Genomic DNA, 24,467 nt, shown 5'->3' with positions numbered 1-24,467 from the left:
AAAACAGTGGCACCAAGTCACCTCTTTGGGGTTTCATGCATTTCATATACACCCGCATAGGCCTGCCATGTTTTGTACTATCCTCTAAGCCAACCTCAGTATTTTGATGACCTGGGAATCTCTGGATACCTAGCAAATCCAGAACAGTTTTACCTCACACTGCTGATAACTCTCCCCCAAAGAGCTCATTTGCAGAAAGATTAGAACTTGAATTTCCCTGATATAACAAAATGCTGGTAAACCAAAAAGGCTGGTTTGAAAAGCTAATTAAGTTTCCTGTATAATACTGTTTTATTGGGAAGGAGGCTTTAAAGAAACGTGACAAAACAAATGTAGGTAGTTGTTGGCTCTGCTACTTTATATATGTTATTGCTTATTTATAGAGCGCCATTAATTCCATGGCGCTGTACAATTTAATAAGGGGTTCACATAAATTACATTGTCAGAATGGTCACCATTTATGAGTGGTGTACCCCAGGGTTCTGTGTTTGGCCCACTACTATTTAATATATTTATTAATGATATATAGGTAGGAATTAATAGCACTGTGTCTATTTTTGCAGATGACACCAAGCTGTGTAGTGTAATACAGTCTATGGAGGATGTTCATAGGCTGCAGGGTGACTTGGACAAACTGAATGTTTGGTCATCCACTTGGAAAATGAGGTTCAATGTGGGTAAATGTAAGGTTATGTACCTGAGGCTAATAATCTACAGGCAACATATGTCCTCAGTGGAGTAAATCTGGGAGAGTCCCTTGTTGAGATGGGCCTGGGTGACTAGTAGATCATAAATTAACCCCTTAACGCTGAAGCCACTTTTCACCTTCCTGACACGGCCCATTTTTTTAAATCTGCCCTGTGTCACTATAAATGGTTAGAACTTCGGAACGCTTTAACATATACAAGTGATTTTAAAATTGTTTTCTCGTGATGCTTTGTACTTCATGTTAGTTGAAAAATTTTGGTGTTATGTTTTGCATTTATTTATGAGAAAATCAGATATTTGGTGAAAATTTGGAAAAATTCTTGATTTTCAAACTTCAAAATGTTCTACTTTTTCCATACATAGTCATAACCGCAAAAAAATGTAATAACTAACATTCACTAAATGTCTAATTTATGTGGATATGGTTTTGTAGGCATCCTCTTATTTTTGTAGGATGTTATAGGCCTTTGAACGTTAGGTGCGATTTTTCACATTTTCATAAAAAACGCAAAATCCTGCTATTGAGGGACCTGCTCTGGTTTCAAATCACTTTGAGAGGCCTAAATAAAAGTAAAACCCCATAAATTACCCCATTATAGAAACTACACCCCTCAACGTACGTAAAACAACTTTTATGAAGTTTATTAACCCTTTAATTGTTTTACAGGGGTTAAAACAAAATCGGATACAATTTTGAAAGTAAACTTTTTTGGCTAAATGAATGTGTTTTTCAAAAAATTTACAAATTCTCAGTGAATAAAATACCAAAACGCTCCACAAAATTTGATACCCAATCCCTAGCGCGTATAACAATACCCCATATGTGGTGGTAACCTGCTGTATGGGGACACGCCAGGGCATCGAAGGGAAGCTGCGCCATTCAGAGCAGATTATGCATTTTCACTTTTTATTGGCTATACAATCTTTATTTTTTTGGCAATTTGGACATATAAGGGCTTATTTTTTCGACATGAGATGCACTTTACAAATTCATTTTCGTGGGTCATTAGCTTATTGATGAGATTTTATTAACTCTTGAATGTATGGGTGAAAAGAAAATTGTCAATTTTGGTTTACTTTTTTTTCATATTTTTTGGGGGTCGCACACCGTACACTAAAAATACTATATTATCTTTATTCTATAGGTGATTATGATTATGGTGATGCCTCATTTATACAGTTTTTCATTTATTTTTACAATTTTACTGGATAAAAACTAATATAGAGGAAATCTCATTTGTTTTTGCATCGCCATCTTTTCGGAGACGTAACTTTAATATTTTTTGGTTGACAGAGCTAGTTTTGGGCTTATTTTTTACGAGTTGAGTTGTTCTTTTCAGTGGTACCATTTTGGCGCACATAACTTTTTTTGATCACTTTTTAGAACATTTTTGTGTAGAGATTTTATGAAAAATGTACATTTTTGGCGTGTTTTACGGGTTTTGTTTTTACGGCGTTCACCGAGCGGGTCCAAAAATGTTTCTGAGTTATTGTACGGATTGTTACGGACGCGGCGATACCAAATATGTGGGGGTTTTTGGCGATTTTGTGTTTTTTTTCACTTTATTGCATGTGTATAGGGAATATTTGTGTTTAGGGGACTTTATTTAATTCTTTTTATTAAAAAAATGATTTTATGTAGTGTTTTTAACTTTTTTTATTAACTTTTACAGGTTAGCTTGAACAAGTGATCCACTGATCACTTGTTCAAGCTCTTCTTCACATTACACAGTGTAATACAGATGTATTACACTGTGTAATGTAACACACTGAGCATGCTTCGCATGTTAGAAATCTCCGATCGCGGGTGTTAGAGGCGGGTGTCGGCTATAATATATAGCCGACACCCACAGCTTCTGGCGCGGGCTCCGTTCTGGAGCCGGCGCCAGAAGCATGACGTACTATTACCGCATTTTGCGGGAACGCACCTCCCGCCATGCAGTAATAGTACGTCAAATGTCGGGAAGGGGTTAAATAACAGCATGCAATGTCAATCGTCTGCCTCTAAAGCCAGCAAAATTTTGCTGTGCATCAATAGTGGTATGGACTCTCGTGATAGGGATGTAATATTACCACTGTACTAGGCATTGGTTCTGCCTCACCTGGAATATGCCATTCAGTTCTGGGCACCGGTCCATAAAAAGGATGTCCTGGAGCTGGAGAGGGTTCAACAAAGAGTCACAAAAATAAGGGGTATAGGAGGGGCTCGGTTATGAGGAAAGATTAAAACTACTAGATTTATTTAGTCTGGAAAAGAAATGACTACGAGGGGACATGATTAATTTATATAAATATATGAATGGTCCATACAAAAAATATGGTGAAAAGTTGTTCCAGGTTAAATCAAATCAAAAGGCAAGGGGGCACTGTCTCGTTCAGGACAAAACAAGGTTTAGTCAACAGAGACCAGGCTTTTTTTACTATAAGAACTGTAAATCTGTGGAATAGCCTGCCTCAGGAGCTGGTCACAGCAGGGACAGCAGAGAGCTTCAAGAAGGGTCTAGATGCCTTTTTACACCTAAATAACATTGATGGCTATGTTATATAGAAATGTTTCCCCTAAATACCTTTCTTCTCCAAATCCCCTACTTTCCTTGGTTGAACTTGATGGAAATGTGGCTTTTTTCAACCGTATGAACGATGATACTATGAAGTCTAGAACAAATGCAAGTACAAATCCAAAACTACAGTGGTCTGGAACATGTGAAAGGAGGATCTGTGAGGGCTCACAATCTATATGGGAGGTTGGATGGAGACACCGGGTAAAGGAGCGTAGCACTCCACTTATATTGTAGGCAATCCTAAATAGTTGGGTTTTAAGGTTACATTTTAAAGGTTTGGCACATTTTAGTTGAGAGTATGAGGGATGAGAAGTCCTGGAGACTGTTGTGAAAAGAGCAGCTGGTAATAGCGCAAAGCTTTAAGTTCAGGGAGGAACTGAGATTGTTTGAGGAGGTATTGGCTCATTTGTTCAGAGATCTATGCAGAAGACAGGTTATGGACAGCTTTGTAAGTCATGGTTAGTATTTTAAATTGATTTTGCAATGCAATGGGTAACCAGTAGAGAGGAGAAGCAAGGAGAGATGGATTATGTAGGCATCAGAGTTGAGGCTAGATTGGATGGATGTTAGAGATTTTTATTATACGCCATGTATGCCACTAGTATCCCACAGCATAATATATGCCACCTGTACTATACTTTACGTTCTGTATTATATTATGCCACATGTATTATATAAGAAAATCTGTCCCTCAGTCTTTATGTTCCCCATGCATAAACCTAGACTTCTTAGAAAGCTCCAGAACTACACAGTATGACTCCGTTACATCTTGCAAAGCATGGCCTTTACTTCTGTGCTTCTATCTGAGGCAGAACAGGTAGCAGACGGCAGCATGACATGTGATCATATTGTGGAGTATTTTATGTAGCACTCAGCAGGCTAAATTGACAAATAAGAATATTTCAAGCTGAGAGCTCTGTCTGTGGACTTGCATGCAGGTATTGTGTGGAATCGACAATTTTGGGTAATCTGTGTAAAGTTTCTATGGCATTTTAATGGATTGTGGTGTGTTATCATCCACAAGTGTTGAAAAACAATTCCCTCTCCGATGTTAGGTGGTGGTTGTCTTTTCTCTAAAGCTGAAGTAACGGAGCCTTTTTTGGGAATCTTTTCTGTCTTGTTCCTGAAGTCAGCCAATATAAATGTATGTTATCACCCTTGATATATACTAAAAAACACTCAGTCATTAGGAGCATTATCAGAATTACCGTATATTCCGGCGTATAAGACGACCTGGTGTATAAGACGACCCCCCTACTTTCCTGTTTAAAATATACGGCGAATATATCTTAAACTCTATAAGACTACCCCTTTTCCAACGCATACAAAACACAGGTAAAAATTTAAAAAAAAACAGATTTGAATTTAACATGGTCCTTTTTTTAATTTAAATTCTTATGACATGCAGGTATATAGCAGGAAAACTGTCGCTCATAAACATAAGGCATACAACAACAACATTACCATTACAGCACAGCCCCCAGTAGTATACAGCATAGTATACAACGCTGTGAAAACACAAGCGATCGGTGCTAGCACCGATCGCGGGTGTTACTGGTAAGCCTTTGCTGCAATATGCAGCAAAGACGTACCGGCTATGGAGAGGGCTCAGCCCGTGAGCCCTCTCCATGCACCGGGACCCGACCGCCGCCGTGAATACACGGCGGGAGGTCGGGATTACCGGCGTATAAGACGACCCCAGACAAGACAGAAGATTTTTCTGTCTTCAAAAGTCATCTTATACGCCGGAATATACGGTATCTGCTATACATATCGGCATTTCACCTGCAAAAATGTGTAAAACAAAGTTTTTCTATCTTTTTCGTTACCTGAGAAATTCCTGAATCTAGGGAGTTTGTTGGGAAATTATGATACCTAAACCACAGGCAGCACAAAGTCCTGACAGGCTTTCTCTTTACAAACAACTATTCTTTATTCTAAGACGCAGCGTGTTTCTGAGAAAACATTACTTAAAAATGGGCCAGGGATCAGAAGAAATGTCCTGGTGCACATCCCTGCCAGCTTCTTTCTCCCTGATTCAGCTTGATTGGCAGGCCTCGCTGTTTGCCTAAAGGAAAAGCTGTCAGCCAAGGCAGGCAGGGAGAAGCCAGAAGGTATCCCCCTCTGTGACACTACACCCCAATTTCTGTCCTGTCCTGTTTTTTTTTTTTTTTTTTTGAGAATACTGTACCTGCAATGGTTCTGAGTAAGGGTATTTCTTGTATGGGCCAGTGTCTCGCCAGTGTCATGTTAAACATGAAATTGATACCTCCCAGTTCTTTCTCCCACTGCTAACATAGTATCATAGTATTGATAGTCTGATCTAACATCATTGATTTAACATCATGAAGTTAATGAGAATTAAATTGAATGTTTCTGTGTTTTCTTTCAGCGTTGACTTGGTTCATGCCCAGATTCATGTTGCAGAAGGAAAAAGTTTGCCTGAGCTTGGCCTAAGGCAGGAAAATATCCGTATCAATGGATGTGCCATACAGTGCAGAGTCACTACTGAAGATCCTGCTCGTGGATTCCAGCCTGACACTGGTAGAATTGAGGTAGGAATTTATGGGCCGGATTAATACTAGACTTGGTGTTTGGAATCTGTGCTAAATTAATCAAAATATAGCACAGCACTTGTGGTGAACAATATTTTAAGTTTTATTGTTATCGTCATTATTTATTTTATTGACCTTATAAAGCACCATTAATTCCACAGTGCTGTACAATCAGTAAGGGATTCACATTCATTACATTACGACAAGAACAAATGCAAGTACACGATATAAAAACTACAGAGATCTGAAAAACGTAGAAGGACCCTGTTTCTGAAGGATCGCAATCTATATAGGAGGGAAGATGAAGAAGCCAGGTTTTATTGGTTTTGAAGTGTGAGGAGAAATCCTCAGTAGAGTTGACAGGTTGGTGTAGATGCTGGAGAACAGAGTTGGGAGTTAAAGCATAACTGTAAAGTTGCTAATAAAAAAAAAGTTTAGCACAGCTAGAGAGAGCCTTTGACAACAATTACAATGATGTCATCATTTCTTATAAAATCATATTCATCTATTCATGAAGTTGGCAGGACTTCCTGGTTGTGACATCAGCTTAGGGCCCTGTGGCCACAGCATTCAGGGCTTTCATATGAATCAGGATAGCATGTTTGTAATTGGGCAATCTGAATCATGTGATGAGTCCTATTTTCTTGCACTCTTCTACTACTGCCCCTTCCAACAGGCCTCCTGTAGTCTATAGCTGTTCTAAATGGCTTCCTGTGGTTCCCTGGAAGCATGGCAAATAGAGATTAGCCTGGGGGGACAAGATTAAACCTCTTCTAGCAGCTAAACACCTTCAGAAAGCTAATTAAAGTAAATAAGAGAATTGCTTATTTCTGCTTAGTACAGCTAGGCAAAGGTTTTTATAATATACTGTTGTAGAAAAGTAGAAAATAATTGTCTTTGATTGTGAGATATGGAAGATGTAAAATTTATGAATTAATTCTGTTTAACAAATATAAGTACAGGTTTGTAGGTGCTTGCATGACAGTACCGTATTTTTCGGCCTATAAGGCGCACCAAAAATCCTTTAATTTTCTCAGAAATCAAAGGTGCGCCTTATAGGCCAGTGCGCCTTATATATGAACTTATACAGAAATGTACTACAGACAAGATGTACTGTACAGTTACCAGTGTTTAATAGCTCCATCCCCAGAAATTTCCTGCACCTTCCCACACAGTATACAGGGTCCCTAGCTCCTGAAGTGCCCTGGCACCACAACTAACATTGTGCCCATCCTGCCCTCCCCTAGCACTGAGAGACCGGAGCTGCCATAGTGCCGAGCACGAGGCAATCATCATCATCCGTAACCAATCCCCCATACCTGACAGCCCTGTAACAGGGGAAAGAGAAGGAGCCCCAGGGAACCCCACAGGAATAACACCCTGGCTGAGGAGGGAAGGAGAAGGGGCAAAGGGAGACCGCTTAACCCCTGCTGCATCACCCTGCATTAACCCCCAGCAGCCCATACCTCTGAGATCGGAGCTCTCTGACACGCTGAAGACAAGTTTCCCGGGAAGTGTAGCTGCTTGAACTGTGCACAGGTCTGCCACCTGCTGGTCATTTTTAGGTACTGCATTTGATCCTGCGCCTTATACTCCAGTGCGCCTTATATATGAACCTAGATGTCTTAGCAGGCATTTATTAGAGGTGCGCCTTATACTCCAGTGCGCCTTATAGGCCGAAAAATACGGTAGGTCTTTTTTAGAGAAGGATTTCTTCCAACGCCGTTCAGTACTCCTGGCACTTTGTCTCAAATGTTTTGTAAGGTTGGTGTGCCAGGGTTGCCAATTGGGTTGTTCAGGTCTAGTGAGAGTGAGGAGAGCTATAGAGTCCAGGGCCAAGGTAATTTTGGTGTTATAGAAGGGGGCAGCATTTTCTACCTCCTTGCATGGGTATATTGAAAAAAGACTTTGGAGTGTTTCTAAGGATGTTCGAGATTTCTACATGGGTGTATGGACTTGTGGTCTGCAGGAGTGGTTTGGGCCAGAGTGCTTGAAAAGGTAAGTAAGTTGTGGTCGAAGAGGAAGGTAATATGAGAAAGGTTGGATGGAGAACGGAGGAAAGTGAAAGTCTAGCATATGGCCCTCCTTGTGAGTGGCGGTGCAGGACCACTATGAAAGGCCAAAGGAGGTGGTAAAAGAGAGGAGTTTAGAGGTAGCAGAATACGCTATATTGATGGGTATCTTGGTCACCCATGTTGATGGAGGGGATGTCAGAGGAGAGAAAGTGAAGAAGCCAGATGTTAGTGATCAATGAAGCCAGTGGCAGGACCTGGGAGTCTGTAGATGACTGCAACTTGAAGGTTATAGGGATCAAACGCACAATTGGTTTTCTTTGTTTATCAGACACTGTTAAAATTTGAACTGTGTTGAATTTTGGCAAAATGTTGCAGAATAAGTTGGTCTTTCTGCTCCAATTTTATAGAAAAACTTAACTAGAATAAATTGTTAAAATACTAAATTTTCTATAATTTATAGAATATAATTTATTTCAATTATTTATAATTAAGGATAGGATATTTAGATTTATCAAAATAAACTAATTTCTCATTATTATCCACTTGGCTTCTATTGCTTAAGTAAAAAATGTAATAAGAGAAAAACAATTGGAGCGAATACCATGTATGAAGAAGATGCTGATATATTGGCCTTATTATTCTCTCTGGGTTCGGTGCAGTTTGCGCTTGGCAGTTCATTAACAAACTCCCTACTGGTGTCTTGTGATCCGGGAAACGGTGTAATTTGTTTTGAATGCAGAAAATATAACAGCATTTTATTAAACTTGATAACCACTCCCACTTCACAATAAGCATTTTAAGACTTTGTTTCTTTCCCATTACTGAATATACTCAAGTATAAGCTGGCCCTAATATAAACAGAGGCACCTAATGTTACCACAAACAATTGGACTCGAGTACAAGTATAGGGTGGGAAGTGCAGCAGCTATTGGTAAAAATAAAAATAGGTACCAATTTATTAAAATACTGCATGGACTTGCCAGAAGCCAGTATGTATGTGTATGGATAAAAAGTGTAAAGGCATTCAGGTTAGTCACATAGTAGTGAAGGGTAACTATAGAGGGTTTGTTAAATTATATTGAAATGACAATAGAGAATGACTAACTTTTTTTAGGTTTAATTATTTCCTTTGGAAATATCATATTGTTTTTATACTGCTTATGGTACTTATTATTAGTGGTTCTATTGTTTTGAGTTTTTTTTTTAATCCTTTATTAGGTGAGTGGGGGATGTTTTTTCCCCTCTTTCCTGTACAATAGAATCAAACAATTAACACTTTTTTACACAAGTCTTGGGTATCTGGCCTTTTATGTAACAAAGTTCAGCCTGCAAATGAGTCTGTCTAGTCGTCCTTGTGAATAATTAGCAGTTTTTCAGGGATACAGAAATTCCAGCAATGCTTAAATGGCATTGTAAATTGTTAATCTGAAAGTGTGAGCGGGAGTTTACATGATGAAAGCATTATTGTAACGTCCATATGAGACGTGAATTGGTTGGCGTTTTGTTCGATCTGAATCACTAATCACTCTGCATCAGTTGATAACAAGCCTGTAATGTTGACTTGTCTGTCCCTCGAGTAACCCACAGGCCCATTCCAGATGTCAGCATCTCTGCCAACATGTTTTTGTCCCACTTAGGAACATTTTTTTTTTTATTTGTACAAGAGCCAAATTGACAATGATTGAATGCATCTCATGCTGAACATAAGACAAGTCAGTGTATGAGGCCTTCTACACAAGAGAGGAAATTTGGAATTTTTTGGACCTATGCATGGATGATCCACCAATTTTTATACATCAGGAAACCCCTTTAAAACAAAAAGCATTTATAAATGTCAGTCTTTTTAGACCAATATGGTGGTTGATAGAATCAAGTGAGTAAATTGCGGGAATCTAATGAACATTAGACCAAATCAGCTGACCATGTAATGTGCACGGGGCCTTTGCACCCTCCCCTGACCCCCAGAAAATATAAGGATATACACTCACCGGCCACTTTATTACACCATGCTAGTAACGGGTTGGACCCCCTTTTGCCTTCAGAACTGCCTCAATTCTTCGTGGCATAGATTCAACAAGGTGCTAGAAGCATTCCTCAGAGATTTTGGTCCATATTGACATGATGGCATCACACAGTTGCCGCAGATTTGTCGGCTGCACATCCATGATGCGAATCTCCCGTTCCACCACATCCCAAAGATGCTCTATTGGATTGAGATCTGGTGACTGTGGAGGCCATTTGAATACAGTGAACTCATTGTCATGTTCAAGAATCCAGTCTGAGATGATTCCAGCTTTATGACATGGCGCATTATCCTGCTGAAAGTAGCCATTAGATGTTGGGTACATTGTGGTCATAAAGGGATGGACATGGTCAGCAACAATACTCGGGTAGGCTGTGGTGTTGCAACGATGCTCAATTGGTACCAAGAGGCCCAAAGAGTGCCAAGAAAATATTCCCCACACCATGACACCACCACCACCACCAGCCTGAACCGTTGATACAAGGCGGGATGGATCCATGCTTTCATGTTGTTGACGCCAAATTCTGACCCTACCATCCGAATGTCGCAGCAGAAATCGAGATTCATCAGACCAGGCAACGTTTTTCCAATCTTCTACTGTCCAATTTCAATGAGCTTGTGCAAATTGTAGCCTCAGTTTCCTGTTCTTAGCTGAAAGGAGTCGCACACGGTGTGGTCTGCTGCTGCTCTAGCCCATCTGCCTCAAAGTTCGACGTACTGTGCGTTCAGAGATGCTCTTCTGCCTACCTTGGTTGTAACGGGTGGCGATTTGAGTCACTGTTGCCTTTCTATCAGCTCGAACCAGTCTGCCCATTCTCCTCTGGCATCAACAAGGCATTTACGCCCACAGAACTGCCGCTCACTGGATGTTTTTTCTTTTTCTGACCATTCTTTGTAAACCCTAGAGATGGTTGTGCGTGAAAATCCCAGTAGATTAGCAGTTTCTGAAATACTCAGACCAGCCCTTCTGGCACCAACAACCATGCCACGTTCAAAGGCACGCAAATCCCCTTTCTTCCCCATACTGATGCTCGGTTTGAACTGCAGGAGATTGTCTTGACCATGTCTACATGCCTAAATGCACGGGGTTGCCGCCATGTGATTGGCTGATTAGAAATTAAGTGTTAACGAGCAGTTGGACAGGTGTACCTAATAAAGTGGCCGGTGAGTGTATAAAGATTAGGCAAGTTGAAATTCAACTCCACAATCCTTTTGTTTGTTGCCGATAAGGCGTGGTCATAGTTTCCCTGGCAATGGTCTTTCCAATGATTACAAGGCAGTGCCTGTGCCTAATGTAGTTACAGATGTCTCATACGTATAGGGCTGCTCTAGATTTATTACATGTCTTGTCTTACCCTGTATTAGTAATTGGCTTACTACTTGTTACAGGGAATCCATAGTGTTGTTTTTTTTTTTTTTCACATCAGTGATTTTTCACTGAAGCCATTTTGGCTTATGGACATGCATAGATTTGTATTCTCTTCCTTGCTTCAGTGATTTTTCACTGTTCCCTTATTGATGCATTCTTTTCAATGGGCATTTTCACACTTTTTCCACTGTTCCAATGTTGTGAACAAAAAGGACATGATTCAAAATATCTGTTTTGGGGTAGATTGCATTTATACATTATATATACAAATTTTTTGCATATTCCTCCACATTATAATGTTGTCATTCAGCAAAAAATGCTCAAGAATTGTGCAGGAAAGTTCTTATATTGGATAGCTTATAAGTTTGTATTTTTTGTTTGTTTTGTTTATTTTGTCTTTCCCTACTAACCACTGCCCTCAGCCTTAGCAAGTGAGATCCAATGAGTTTTTTCCTCCATAAAAAGTTTGTCTAATGGGTAGATTTTGTATTTGATATAGGAATTTTGGTAATATATTCAGCAGGCAGCATCTATTTGCCTAAGGTAGTGGTAGGTCTGTCCATCTCTTCAATTCCTCATTTACTTTATTGAGGACCGAGGAGAAGTTCAGTCTATAAACCTCCCAGCCGGCCTGCCCCGGTATATAGTCGGCCAGACTGCCCCGGTAATTGAGTAGTTTTGCTATCACTGTTCTTGATTTGTTTTCCTGTCCTTGGTGTAGTGGCCCAATCTGGTGAGCTCTTTCTACACATACTGAAGCCTTGATTTCAAGCGTACAGAAAGTTCAATAGTTTTAAGTTCTGTACTGTGTCACTGCCTATTTGTATGTTGTTCCTTCTTGACCTATTTTCCAGATCCTCATTCTTGTCAATTAAACTTTTATTAAATTTTTGCATGTAGGTGCTCAATCTCCTCTTCCAAGGTTGTGACCCTTAGTTCCAGTTGCTCCAGGCCTGTCTGTTGCTCCTTTAGTTCAGACGATGATAGAAGCTATTATGGATTGCCTCGTCCACAATATTGCTCAGTTTTGGTGCTAATTCTCTAACAAAAGCCTTTGCTAGCTGCCTGAAATCTTTAGGTGACATATTCAAGTTGGACTCTTTATTATGCGAGTCTTCAGAGCTAGAGCGATTCATATGGGCTCCTCTGGTGTCTCTTCCATTCTTGCAGACTGGTCCGCTGTCACTTTTATCCTGTCTTCCTCTTTGCATTGCAGTAATATTACTGTCTAGATATATTGTCTTTTTTATTTTTTGTTTTTTTAAGAGTTCATCAATAAATTTGCCTGGATACGTGCTTTCCTCCAGTCTGCTGGACCTCTAGGTACAGCCTCGTCGTTTTCGGGAGGTGTAATTGTTAAGTTTGGTTAGTACAGTTCAAATTTTATAATACTGTAAGTGGACTGAACAACTGGATAATAAAAACTTGAGATTAGTGCAGTGTGTGAGGGGATTTAGACTAGGTTAGTGGCGTCGGTGCAGTCAGATTGGTAAAGTGGTTAGATGAAGTTAAAGCATCTATCCATGTTTGCCTGTTACTACCCTTTTGAGATATTATTTGTCTGATTCAGTATGATGTGTTTGGTAGTTTCAAAAAAAGGCCCTGTTCAGACAGTTGCAGTTTTTGTTTCAAACTGGTAGACGGGATTTTAATAATGCATTGGATATTCAGTACATGCACAAAAGCCGCGTTAGTGATGTTGGATGAATTAGTGTATTAGGTTGTCAGCCAAGATGCAGTCAGACATTCAATGAAGATATAAACCTAATGACATAGTTTTCTTACTGCCGTTCCTAATTGGTTCAATTAAAGTAGGGTAAGCATCAAATCCAAAAATAATAGCATTCAGGATGGGTATAGCTTGCCACCTTACTATGACAGGTTCCCTTTTATACAAATCGGCCAAGAATATGTTTCATTTCTCTGAACTGCGGAGGCATAATGAGGAAGCGATGGCAGCATCTGTTTATCTGCTGTGGATTACATCTCCTTCTCTTTGGCACATTTTTTAATGCCAAGAAAGGATTTCACAATTTCCTCACAAAGCAGTCACTCTCCTGGCTTTCTTGTCATCTAGGAAAAAATTCTCTGGAGTTTTCTTTGTCTCATTAATAACAATTCCTTATAACCTAAAGACTTTCATCTTGTGCAAGGCACTTGATAAGGTGGAGCAGAGAAGGGGCCAATTTCAAATTAATTTTACACAAAAATATACATTATTCACAATATTCCGTCAAACCTGCATGAGACTTGTTATATAGTGTGACAATATTTTTTTGTGTTTATGGCAGGACCTGAACTGTAGATTGCAGTACCTGTGCTCCATGTTGGCCGGCAGACAGGGATGATAATGAATAATATTTCTATATGACGCAAAGACTCCCGTTCTGTGTAAGGTGTTTATTCCATGGGATTGGAGCAGCGTACAGATAAGTCCATGGACTGAACGCGTTTGTGTGCAGCCGGCCAGAGTGAGAGAGCCTCCAGTCATTTAGCCTATTTGATGGAACAGCATTGGCCTATAGATATACTTTATTTTGTAAGGTCTGTCTGGATAAGTAAGAAATCCCGGCAAGTTGAACAAAAAACGGTTTACAATTACGAGTGCATATTGTAAAGAACCAGATACTATATTTTCTATCCTAAGGCCTCATGCATGCATATGTATAAAAACAGACGTGCACTCACCGGCCACTTTATTAGGTACACCATGCTAGTAACGGGTTGGACCCACTTTTGCCTTCAGAACTGCCTCAATTCTTCGTAGCATAGATTCAACAAGGTGCTAGAAGCATTCCTCAGAGATTTTGGTCCATATTGACATGATGGCATCACACAGTTGCCGCAGATTTGTCAGCTGCACATCCATGATGCGAATCTCCCGTTCCACCACATCCCAAAGATGCTCTATTGGATTGAGATCTGGTGACTGTGGAGGCCATTTGAATACAGTGTACTCATTGTCATGTTCAAGAAACCAGTCTGAGAGGATTCCGGCTTTATGACATGGCGCATTATCCTGCTGAAAGTAGCCATCAGATGTTGGGTACATTGTGGTCATAAAGGGATGGACATGGTCAGCAACAATACTCAGGTAGGCTGTGGCGTTGCAACAATGCTCAATTGGTACCAAGGGGCCCAAAGAGTGGCAAGAAAATATTCCCCACACCATGACACCACCACCACTAGCCTGAACCGTTGATACAAGGCAGGATGGATCCATGCTTTCATGTTGTTGACGCCAAATTCTGACCCTACCATCCGAATGTCGCAGCAGAAATCGAGACTCATCAGACCAGGCAACGTTTTTCCAATCTTCTACTGTCCAATTTCGATGAGCTTGTGCAAATTGTAGCCTCAGTTTCCTGGTCTTAGCTGAAAGCAGTGGCACCCGGTGTGGTCTTCTGCTGCTGTAGCCCATCTGCCTCAAAGTTCGACGTACTGTGCGTTCAGAGATGCTCTTCTGCCTACCTTGGTTGTAACGGGTGGCAATTTGAGTCACTGTTGCCTTTCCATCAGCTCGAACTAGTCTGCCCATTCTCCTCTGGCATCAACAAGGCATTTCTGCCCACAGAACTGCTGCTCACTGGATGTTTTTTATTTTTCGGACCATTCTCTGTAAACCCTAGAGATGGTTGTGTGTGAAAATCCCAGTAGATCAGCAGTTTCGGAAATACTCAGACCAGCCCTTCTGGCACCAACAACCACGCCACGTTCAAAGGCACTCAAATCCCCTTTCTTCCCCATACTGATGCTCGGTTTGAACTGCAGGAGATTGTCTTGACCATGTCTACATGCCTAAATGCACTGAGTTGCCGCCATGTGATTGGCTGATTAGAAATTAAGTGTTAACGAGCAGTTGGACAGGTGTACCTAATAAAGTGGCCGGTGAGTGTATATATGTGTAGCATACAACCCCATTTATTTTAATGTGCAATACATTGAATGGCCGTGTTGGGCACCTTACCATTTTTGAGACGTAAAAAAACTATAAATCATGTTTTATGTTCTCATGTGTTTTTATTCCATAAGCCCCAGAGAAGTCTTTGGGAATGTTTAAAATACGGGTTGTATCCATATATATTTTCAGTATCCAGAACCAGTGGGAGGTGCATTCTGCCATCAATAGTCAGATATCTATCATTTGCCAGCCCACTGTGTATTTTATACGGATATGGTATGGATACGGTGCCATATGGTCTCAGGTGGGTGAAAAACGTACTGTATTTACGCCCAAAATACAAAGGTATTTACAGGGGACAAAAACATATGGTTGCGTGCTTGAGGCCTTAGTTTGACAGATCAATGTATTTTCTGTACTATTTGGAATGTATAAATGCTATATACTTGAGATTTATTGTTATGGGTGACCTACATCTTTGTTTTGCCCTGTGCTCCGCTCTGCACATTATTGCTGTGTGTATCTCTTCTTTACGTAGTCTGCCCAAAGAGTAATGTCTGATGTATTGTTCATGTAGCGTCTTCAGCTGAGAATAAAGTCAGCAATTGTATTGAGTCTCCAATTAACAGCCGGGACAAAGTGCCTACTGACAATATGGGGATGGAGTGGAGGCTCCAGTAAATAGGCCATTAAGGAATAATTAATGACGGGATCTGGGTAGCACTTTATCGACCCTGGCAGCGCTCCTCCTGACCTTCAAATAGGATCTTCTTTTGGCACGTCCGTTCCTCAGGAGGTTTGCAGAATATTTCATCATTTGAGCTTTAAAGCATTTTGAAATAAGTGAGACATTATCAGACAACTTATTGGCATGCAGTTTTGGATGCTGCCGGAGGTAATACAAGGCTGTGTAGCTGTAAATCTGGGATGTTTTGCAGTAGAAGTGTTGAGGAGCGTGTTAATATGTCACTCTTTATCACAGCTTGTAGTATTTCAAGGGCTTTTCCAACATACAACGTGTAGGCATATCCCTAGGATGTACCATAAGTGGCTTATCACTGACATTCTCAGAATGAAGGGATCTCGGCAACAGTTGCTATGGCTCCATCAATGTCTTTCCTTGTATAGTGACTCTGAAGTGATATTGTAACTTGCAACGCATGGTTTTTTCGTACAGTGTTGCTGTGCTAGATATGGCCAAAAGGATTCATTTGTTTCTGCAACTGGGATATTGTCTGAGAATGATATATATTTACATTATGGAAAGCTGCCTACTTCTCCAATTATAAAATCTAGAAGTACATCAGTGGTCTTTAGTCCCGTCATATACCTTTACATTTCCAGATTGTATCCAAAAAATGAGAGAACAGAAGTGGAGTTGGAGGCAGCTGTTAATATCATTACTATTAGTAGTATTACAGTATGTACATAGACTATGTTGATGAGAACTTCCTAATAGTAACAAATTTGGTCTCTTTTATGATAACACATGACCTCTTAGGGTTTAATAAGAGGTTATTGTTTGTATGGTTAAGGGATACATACTGATAAACTTTCTGTACGTTTTTCAGTTTTCTATGCTTGCTATGTAGAGTTTTGTATGGTTTTTTAATTAATTAATTTTTTTTTCTTTGTGCTATTCATTTACCCTGCTTATATACCACTTTTAAATGTACAATAAACTTTGAGTATCCTTTTGTCTCTCTTGGAGACCGTAAAGTGCCCAGATTGCAGGGACCAAACACCTGTCTAATTTTTGAAGCACAGTAATAGTGAAGAATAAGCCCTTGTAATGACAAGTGTAAAAAGGCTTTTAATGGTCATTTATGGGTGGAGTTGTTTTGAACGGAAAACAAAAATCTGCACCTGGAATTGAGTCCTTTTCCCCTTAAGCAGTTATCTTACACTATTAATTTTCTCTCTCCATCACTGTAATTCCTTGATATTTTCTCCTACACTTTACCTTATTTTACCTTCCTACTTCTCACTTTTCAAGCATAAAATTTCAGTCCAGTCTTGACCAGTTTAGATTTTCTCTCTCTTGCACTCATAATTTATTTACATGTTATCAGTCAGATCTATAATACTGCACAATACATTACCTGCAAATCAGACAATAGACACAGCAAAATCGTTTCTGGATGCAGTAGACCTCTGAAATACACAGATTTAGTAGTGCTTTAACACATCACATTTTGAAAAGTTAGATGACTAACCAGTTTGATGTATAGTGAGTCTGAATATTTTTGTAATAGAGGTACTTCCTTTGTACCCTGTCTATTACAATATTTAAAGGGCTATTTCCATGAAGAAGAGATTCTTAAATATACTCAGAACAACAAAATAACACATTCTCTAATTCACTGTAATTAAGAAAAATACAGTATTTCCAACCTGTATCATAGTTTATAAGGTTGAAAAAAGACACTTGTCCATCAAGTTCAACCAAGGAAAGGAGGGGATTGGATGCGGAAGAGATTTAAGGGAAGCAATTCTATATAACATAACCATCAATGTCATTTAGGTGTAAAAAGGCATCTACACCCTTCTTGAAGCTCTCTGCTGTCCCTGCTGTGACCAGCGCCTGAGACAGGCTATTCCACAGATTCACAGTTCTCATAGTAAAAAAGCCCTGTCGCCTCTGGTGATTAAACCTTGATGTTGCCAGATGGAGACAGTACCCCCTTGTCTTTTGATTTGATTTAATCTGAAACAAGTTACCACCATATTTTTTGTAAGGACCATTCATATGTTTATATAAATTAATCATGTCCCTCGTAGTAGTCTCTTTTCCAGACTAGCTAAATCTAGTTGTTTTAATCTTTCCTCATAACTGAGACCCTTCATACCCCTTATCATTTTTGTGGGTCTCCGTGGAACCCTCTCCAGCTCCAGGGCACAATTCCTAGTCCTAGACAGCTCCAGTCCTAGTGTTTACAATTTTTGTTGGCGCTGAATCCAACTGTAAATCTTCTGACTAGGGCCAGATTCTTCTCCTGAATAGCTTCTCCTGTCTGCATGGATATAGTTCTGCCCCCCCCCCCCATGCATTGCAAGACCAGCTCCGACACAGGCACTTCCTGCCAGCAAGCAGCAGTGTGCAGAGGCTAGACTACTAGCTACAGGCAAGATAAGGTCTTTATATGGGAGGGGGGGTAAAAAGCAGAGCTGACTCTGTGTGTGTTATAGGTGAGCTAGAAGAGCTGAGTGTGTCATTGTGTTTTATATCCATCTCATGGATCTCTCATCTCTGATCTGTCTCCTCTCTCTTTTTCTGTGTCAGATACTTCTGAATGCTCAGAAGCTAAATAAAAGTGTAGAGTTGTAACTTAATAATCTAGGTATATTGTGCGCACACAACATCTCACAGCACAGATAAATGATGAAGTATCTTCTTAGAGAGTCCCCATCCACACTCTGGGAATATACACACTGACCATCACTGATAGGAGCTAAAACGTCAATGAATTTGCTGGCTGAAAATTTATCTTTATTGTGTAAAAATCACTTGGGGGTTAAAATTGGGACTTGGGACTTTTTTTTTATGAACAAACCCCTTTAAGATTTAGATCTAAATAGTAACTCTTACTGTAAAAAGAGAGTATTTCTGGGTGAGATTGTCATGAATCAAAAAACCTAACTTCAACAATATTATTTAAGTTATTTTTTTTCTTTTAGATCTTGACAGATTTACTAATTTCCTGGTAAATATTGACCTACATATACTCATTATTCCTCCACACTGTATACTGTCAGTATCCTGTTTTATTGAATGTTTATGCTTCAACAAAGACAGTAGGGTCTGATGTATTTTTAATTCCATATGGTTTTCTTGCCTTGTGCAGTGCATGAAAAGCACATACAAGTGGTAAGTCATCAGTACATAGAAGAAGAGTGCCATAAATTTTATAAAAGGCATAGGAATGTCATTTGGACTTTCTTTCTGTCCATTGTCACTAGTGTCATTACTTTATCATCAATGTCAAATGGCGACCTGTGCTAGTATATAATGAAATGGTACTGTCAAGTGTTCCATACAGCCAAATGTACAAAACATGTTGTATCATACAATGAGGGAATCCTATTGCCGGAATTGTATAACCAATCAAAAATTGTTAATAAATGTCAGATAATCCCTACACAACTGGTAATTCTACAGAATATCATGCTGTAATGAAAACCCTCCCATTGCATAACATTGGTGTCTTGTAGAACCTGTGGATTCTCCTGGATGGGGCTCTGATTAGAACCATCCTGTTCCCTTGGACGGTACCAGGTCAAGTACCAGGAAATAATTGAAGTGGTTGGAAACTTATAGCCGTATCTTCCACTGTCCTCCAAATAAAGAAGTACGTACGTGAAAGTGTATTGTAGCCGACAGGAGCAGGTAGAGAGGTACTGGACACGCCACAAAAAAACGGACCGTTTCACGCAGGAAGCGCTTTCTCAGGTCACAGACCTGAGAAATCGCTTCCTTTGCGAAACGGTCCATCGTTTGTGGTGTGTCCGGCACCTCTCTACCTGCTCCTGTCGGCTACAATAAACTTTAACGTACTGGTGAGTGACCCGTCTTCTCTTCTTTATTTGGATGTTTCTGTCCTATATTGACTTTCATGTATCCCCGGAGTGCACCACCAAGTGAAGCTGCAGACTTGGCGTTTGTCAAGGTGTACCGTTAGCGCAGAAGAGACGCAGTTGCCTGCTATTTTTTCTTCCCTGTGTTACTGTGCATATCTTCCACTGTTGTATCATGGATGTGATTTCTTCTGGTTTGCTGCTGCCTCGTCCTTGTATTAGAATTCATGTCATAATTCCGGAAGATCATGAATCTCCTGGATCTCTAGCCTTTGAACATATTCCTTTGATTTATTACACTTTTTTTTTTGTTCCAACCCCTGTGCACCCTACTATTTACTCTACGGGATAACTGGTCTACCATGTAAACTAGCTCTATTGAGGCCCTTTGAATAGTCCTGGAAAGTTTTGATACCTTCAATCCCTTTTTGATTGCCTCTTCACTTTCCCTTATGTACACACAGACAGTTTTTTTTACTTTTATCTCTCTTCTATGGTGTATAAAGAGCACACAAACTGACACTTTATAAATAGCCGGGCGCGTTCCTGGCCCATAAAAAAGAATATTCGGAATGCCTCTTTTATTGTTTCAGGCTGCAGTGAAGGAGCTGCTGTTCTCCTTTATGATATCATTTATTTATCAGGCGTGTCAACTAGGAGTCTTTTCATCTTCCCTAGAAGTGCCTATTACCATCACCACCTTCCATTTATTTATTATTTACTCTTATTATTGAGGAAGATATGGGTCTCAGAATTAACTATTGCATGACCTTGTGCTTGTGGGTGCAGCCATTCAAAAGCATTAGTCTCTGTTTTGTGCATTGCCCATAAGATATATGGGTATTATAACTTTATACTGGTCATACACCATACCATGAAATAACACTAAGGAAAAATGGAGACAATTGAACTCCCATTTGTTTGCCATTAACAAGTCCAATAGAGTGGAGGGTGAAATCTTTAAATCCACTGAAAAACAGCACTTGCTTGCAAAAATTTGCAGAATTTGCAACATGCGTTGTTGTTGAAATGTCAAACAAATGTTGACCTACCCTTAAAGGAAACCTACCATTTAGAATGGCAGGGGTAAGCTGTAAGTACCGAGCACCAGCTCAGGAATTTATTCAGAGCACTTATTAATCATGAAAATATTCTACACATGTATCTGGTTACATACTTAGAGATACTCTGATATACAAATTCCATCTAACGTTGCCATTTGGGCACGATCAGTGTGAACACTCCTCTACAGAGACATTTCCCTATAGAGACACTCCATGGCGGATATATCCACTGAAGTTTGTGGAAGACGTAGGTTGGTTTACAGGCTTTTCTGATTTAAAAAGAAACAAAAACTTTTTTTCTTTGTATATTTTATTCACTTTTTGATGTATATTTTTTTATGTATTTGAATTTTTAATTTAGTATTTTCCAATTTAGCATTGTGTTTTATATTGTACTTGCATAAATATAGGGGAGATAATAAATACTATACTGCCTACTATAACCCTGGTGATCAGTTCATGCAACAGTAATAGGGTATTGGTGCTCTGGACACTTCATATTCTAACTATCTACGCCTCCATTTGCAGTTTCTGCCCATTTCCTCCCTCCCCGAATGGAGGCATGACTAATTATCAGACAACCGAGCAGGAAGGGGCTCCTTTGACATAGACAGGAACCCCTGAGGCTCATTTGCATAATCTAGGTAATCTTTCTCAAAAACTAATCTATTAGGAGGTGGCACATGCCAGCATTTAAGTGTACTTGATTTAACAAGCACTGAACCAATGTAGTAGATGTCCTTTAACATTGTCCTGTAAATTTTTGGCAATGTGACATACCTTGCAGTACTGTTATCATATTGTTGTTGTGCAAAATTCTTAAATATGCTAAAAGTTATAAAAGACAGTGCAGGCTGTGTAACCATCTTATCTTTTAGTTCCTCTGATTGTGGCATATTACATTATGTCTACCAGCTAGTCAGCACTTCTTCCAGTCTTTGCAGAACTCCTGCTCTAGTTCTACAAACGGCTTGGGTTTCATTGATTCTCACTTGGGGAACACTGTCCACATTTGATATTGGCAATAATCTGAAATAAATTGGTCTGACATGGCTCTGCACTTTTCAAAAAAGACCCCACAAAATAGACATGAAAAGTTCAACAGTCCCTCCAAGCCACAAAACCATTTGTTTCTCCTGCGTGCCATAAAAGGTCAGAGCACAATGTCCAAAAGTGCCTGTGGCAGGATGGTGGCTTATATGGATGTCTAAGAGTGGGATCACTGGAGCATTCCTCCCCCGTACAGATAATTTCTAATGAACTCATTAGACTAATGACAGAGTGGATGACATTCTAGCCTGTAATGCTGAGAGTGGGTGGAAAGAATATCTGCTATGCAAATGGGAAAGCAATTGTACTATCCTGTATTTAGCAAAGGCCGCTATCTCTTGTACTCCCCATAAATGTATTCTGAGTGAGTGTAAATGTGAGCTGCCTGTAGAGGCTTTAGATTCTTCATGTTCTCATTCAGATGTGCATTTCTCTGCTAGTGCAATAGTAATTATGGTAACTATAATTAACAGTAACATGCCTAAATAGTATGTGTGACATATCTGATATATCAAACATTATAGATGTTTTTAATGCAAACGCGTCTTTACAAGGGCATAGGATAGGAACGCATTATGGTTCCCTACAGACCTTGAGACACATATTCTGTGGATAGGTGGCATTTGTGGTGTTGGTCTCCACCAATAAAATAGTCATGGCCTTTCCTGGGTAGCAACAATCAAGTAACATTTAATCCAATGTTTTCCACTACCCATATTCTTTAAATACGGTAATCTGTGTTTAATTGTTGCTGGGTTTTTTCTTAATACTATACATGTCTGGTGCAGCTTACTTTCGTTATTGTCCTAAACCACTGTATCGCGGTTTAAACACTTCTTAATGTTTATATCTGAATCAGCTTCGGCGCACCAAGCGTGCGATGGTGCATGCGCCTTCATAGGCAGTGCCGGAGAGCCGTGCACTTGGTCGCGCGCTTGGTGCGCCGAAGCAGCTTCAGATATATACATTAAAAAGTGTTTTAACCCGCGATACAGCGGTTTAGGACAATAACGAAAGTAAGCTCCGGCACCTTTAAGGGGTTAGCCTTGTAGGAAATCTATGCAATGTTCCCTATGACTTGTAAAGCGCTATGGAATTTGATGGCGCTATATAAATAATGATTATTGCTTTTATTATTTATTCAATTGGTATTAATGGATGATGTGTACTGAGAGGGCTGCGAGGTTCCTTTGAATGTTATTGCCATCCAGCTTTTTATGTATATACAGGCAGTCCCGGGGTTACGTAAAAGATAGCTGATCATTGCAGTCTGAGACTATAGTAAAGCGTCTGGAGAGGTCACCAGAGGTCACAGTGGGCAGAGAGCTCCGTCTGTAACTAGGGGTGGTCTGCAAGCCAGTTGTCCTTAAGTAGGGGACCACCTGTAGTTCTATAATAAAAGTAACTTGTTTTTTAACTGATAAGTCTTATTTTGTGGTCTGCACTGACTATTATTAGTATGATTCTACACTTTATTTGGTGGTATAGCTAATTTACTTAGAGTTTATTCCTTTTATGTCCACAGATTAAAACTACCCATGTATTCAGCCAACACCAAAATAAACGCTTGACACAAGATTTGGCTTGCTCATCACATGTGCCACCAAATATTCATCTGTTATTCACCCATTTCTAGAGTGCCACCACACAATAAAACTGTATGGAGGACAAGTGTTCAGTTTTGAGATTTTTCCCTACCCTTTGTGCACACATACATATGCTTTTCAGGCTACAAACATTGCGCTAGTGATCTTTTGTTTTCAGCCTGTGCATCATGGATGTGTCAAGTCCACTAAAATGCAGATGAGGATAAAAGACGCAAGCCTGAGACACAAACACGGATAGAAATCGGCCCTGCTCTGTGTTTTGCAGCTCAGACAGATGGCTCCCACAAAGGGTCGTGAAAACCACAAATGTATGTTCGAGCCCATAGAATTGCATTTGCCCTTGTGCTATCGGTTGAATCAATGGATAGCACACATAAAAAACAACGTTGGTGTGCAGGAAACCTTAGGCATGTTGAACATGAAACATTTTGTTCCGATTCGCTCCCTGTATATACAGGATTACCGGACCAAATCTAAAACTCCTCAACTGAACTCATGGAGGCACTTTATGAAGGCTAATTGGTGTATAAGAAAGCAAAAACCTGTGTATTATTCCACTCCTTAAAATTGGCTGCATTCCCCTACTAGAGTCAATTAGAGTAAGCCATGTGCCTAGTGTTCTGTATCATGGTCCTTGTGCATATAATAGGCACATGCTATATGGGGCTGTTCTTGAGATGCCCACCACAGATTTCAGTTCAGCAGTTATAGGTGGCCTCATCCAGCAGACACACAGTTGGTTGGATCTTAGATTCTGTAAGGTTGACTTAAGCAATGTTTTATTTTATCCATGAGAACAGAGGCATGAAAAATAGATCAAACAAATAATATCTTTATTTATAGAAAAATACACAACAAAACCTGCTTAAAAACCTTTAAAAATTGTGAACGAAGTCACAAATGAATGACATCTTCGGGAAAGTGCTCAACACATGATAATGTGCACTGTTCCCGGAACTCCACCTCCCCCTACTGGCCACAATATAGTATACAACAATGTACAGAAATAAATATTATCAACCATATTTATTTCTCTACA

At 39.8% G+C, this 24,467-nt stretch overlaps 1 protein-coding gene across 4 annotated transcripts in view; it reads left to right on the top strand.

Annotated features, from left to right (window-relative positions):
- Positions 1-24,467, top strand: part of PC (pyruvate carboxylase) — a 325,659-nt gene that overhangs the window by 186,963 nt on the left and 114,229 nt on the right. For all 4 annotated transcript variants that reach the window (XM_072117868.1, XM_072117869.1, XM_072117871.1 and 1 more), the window contains one exon: positions 5,662-5,824. In XM_072117868.1, coding sequence (XP_071973969.1) covers positions 5,662-5,824 — 163 coding nt within the window. The remainder of the gene's footprint in view (positions 1-5,661; positions 5,825-24,467) is intronic.

The sequence above is a fragment of the Engystomops pustulosus genome, chromosome 7, assembly GCF_040894005.1.
Source record: "Engystomops pustulosus chromosome 7, aEngPut4.maternal, whole genome shotgun sequence".
NCBI lineage: Eukaryota > Metazoa > Chordata > Amphibia > Anura > Leptodactylidae > Engystomops > Engystomops pustulosus.
Note: the sequence above shows the minus strand (reverse complement) of the source record. Positions and strands in the feature narration are given on the sequence as shown.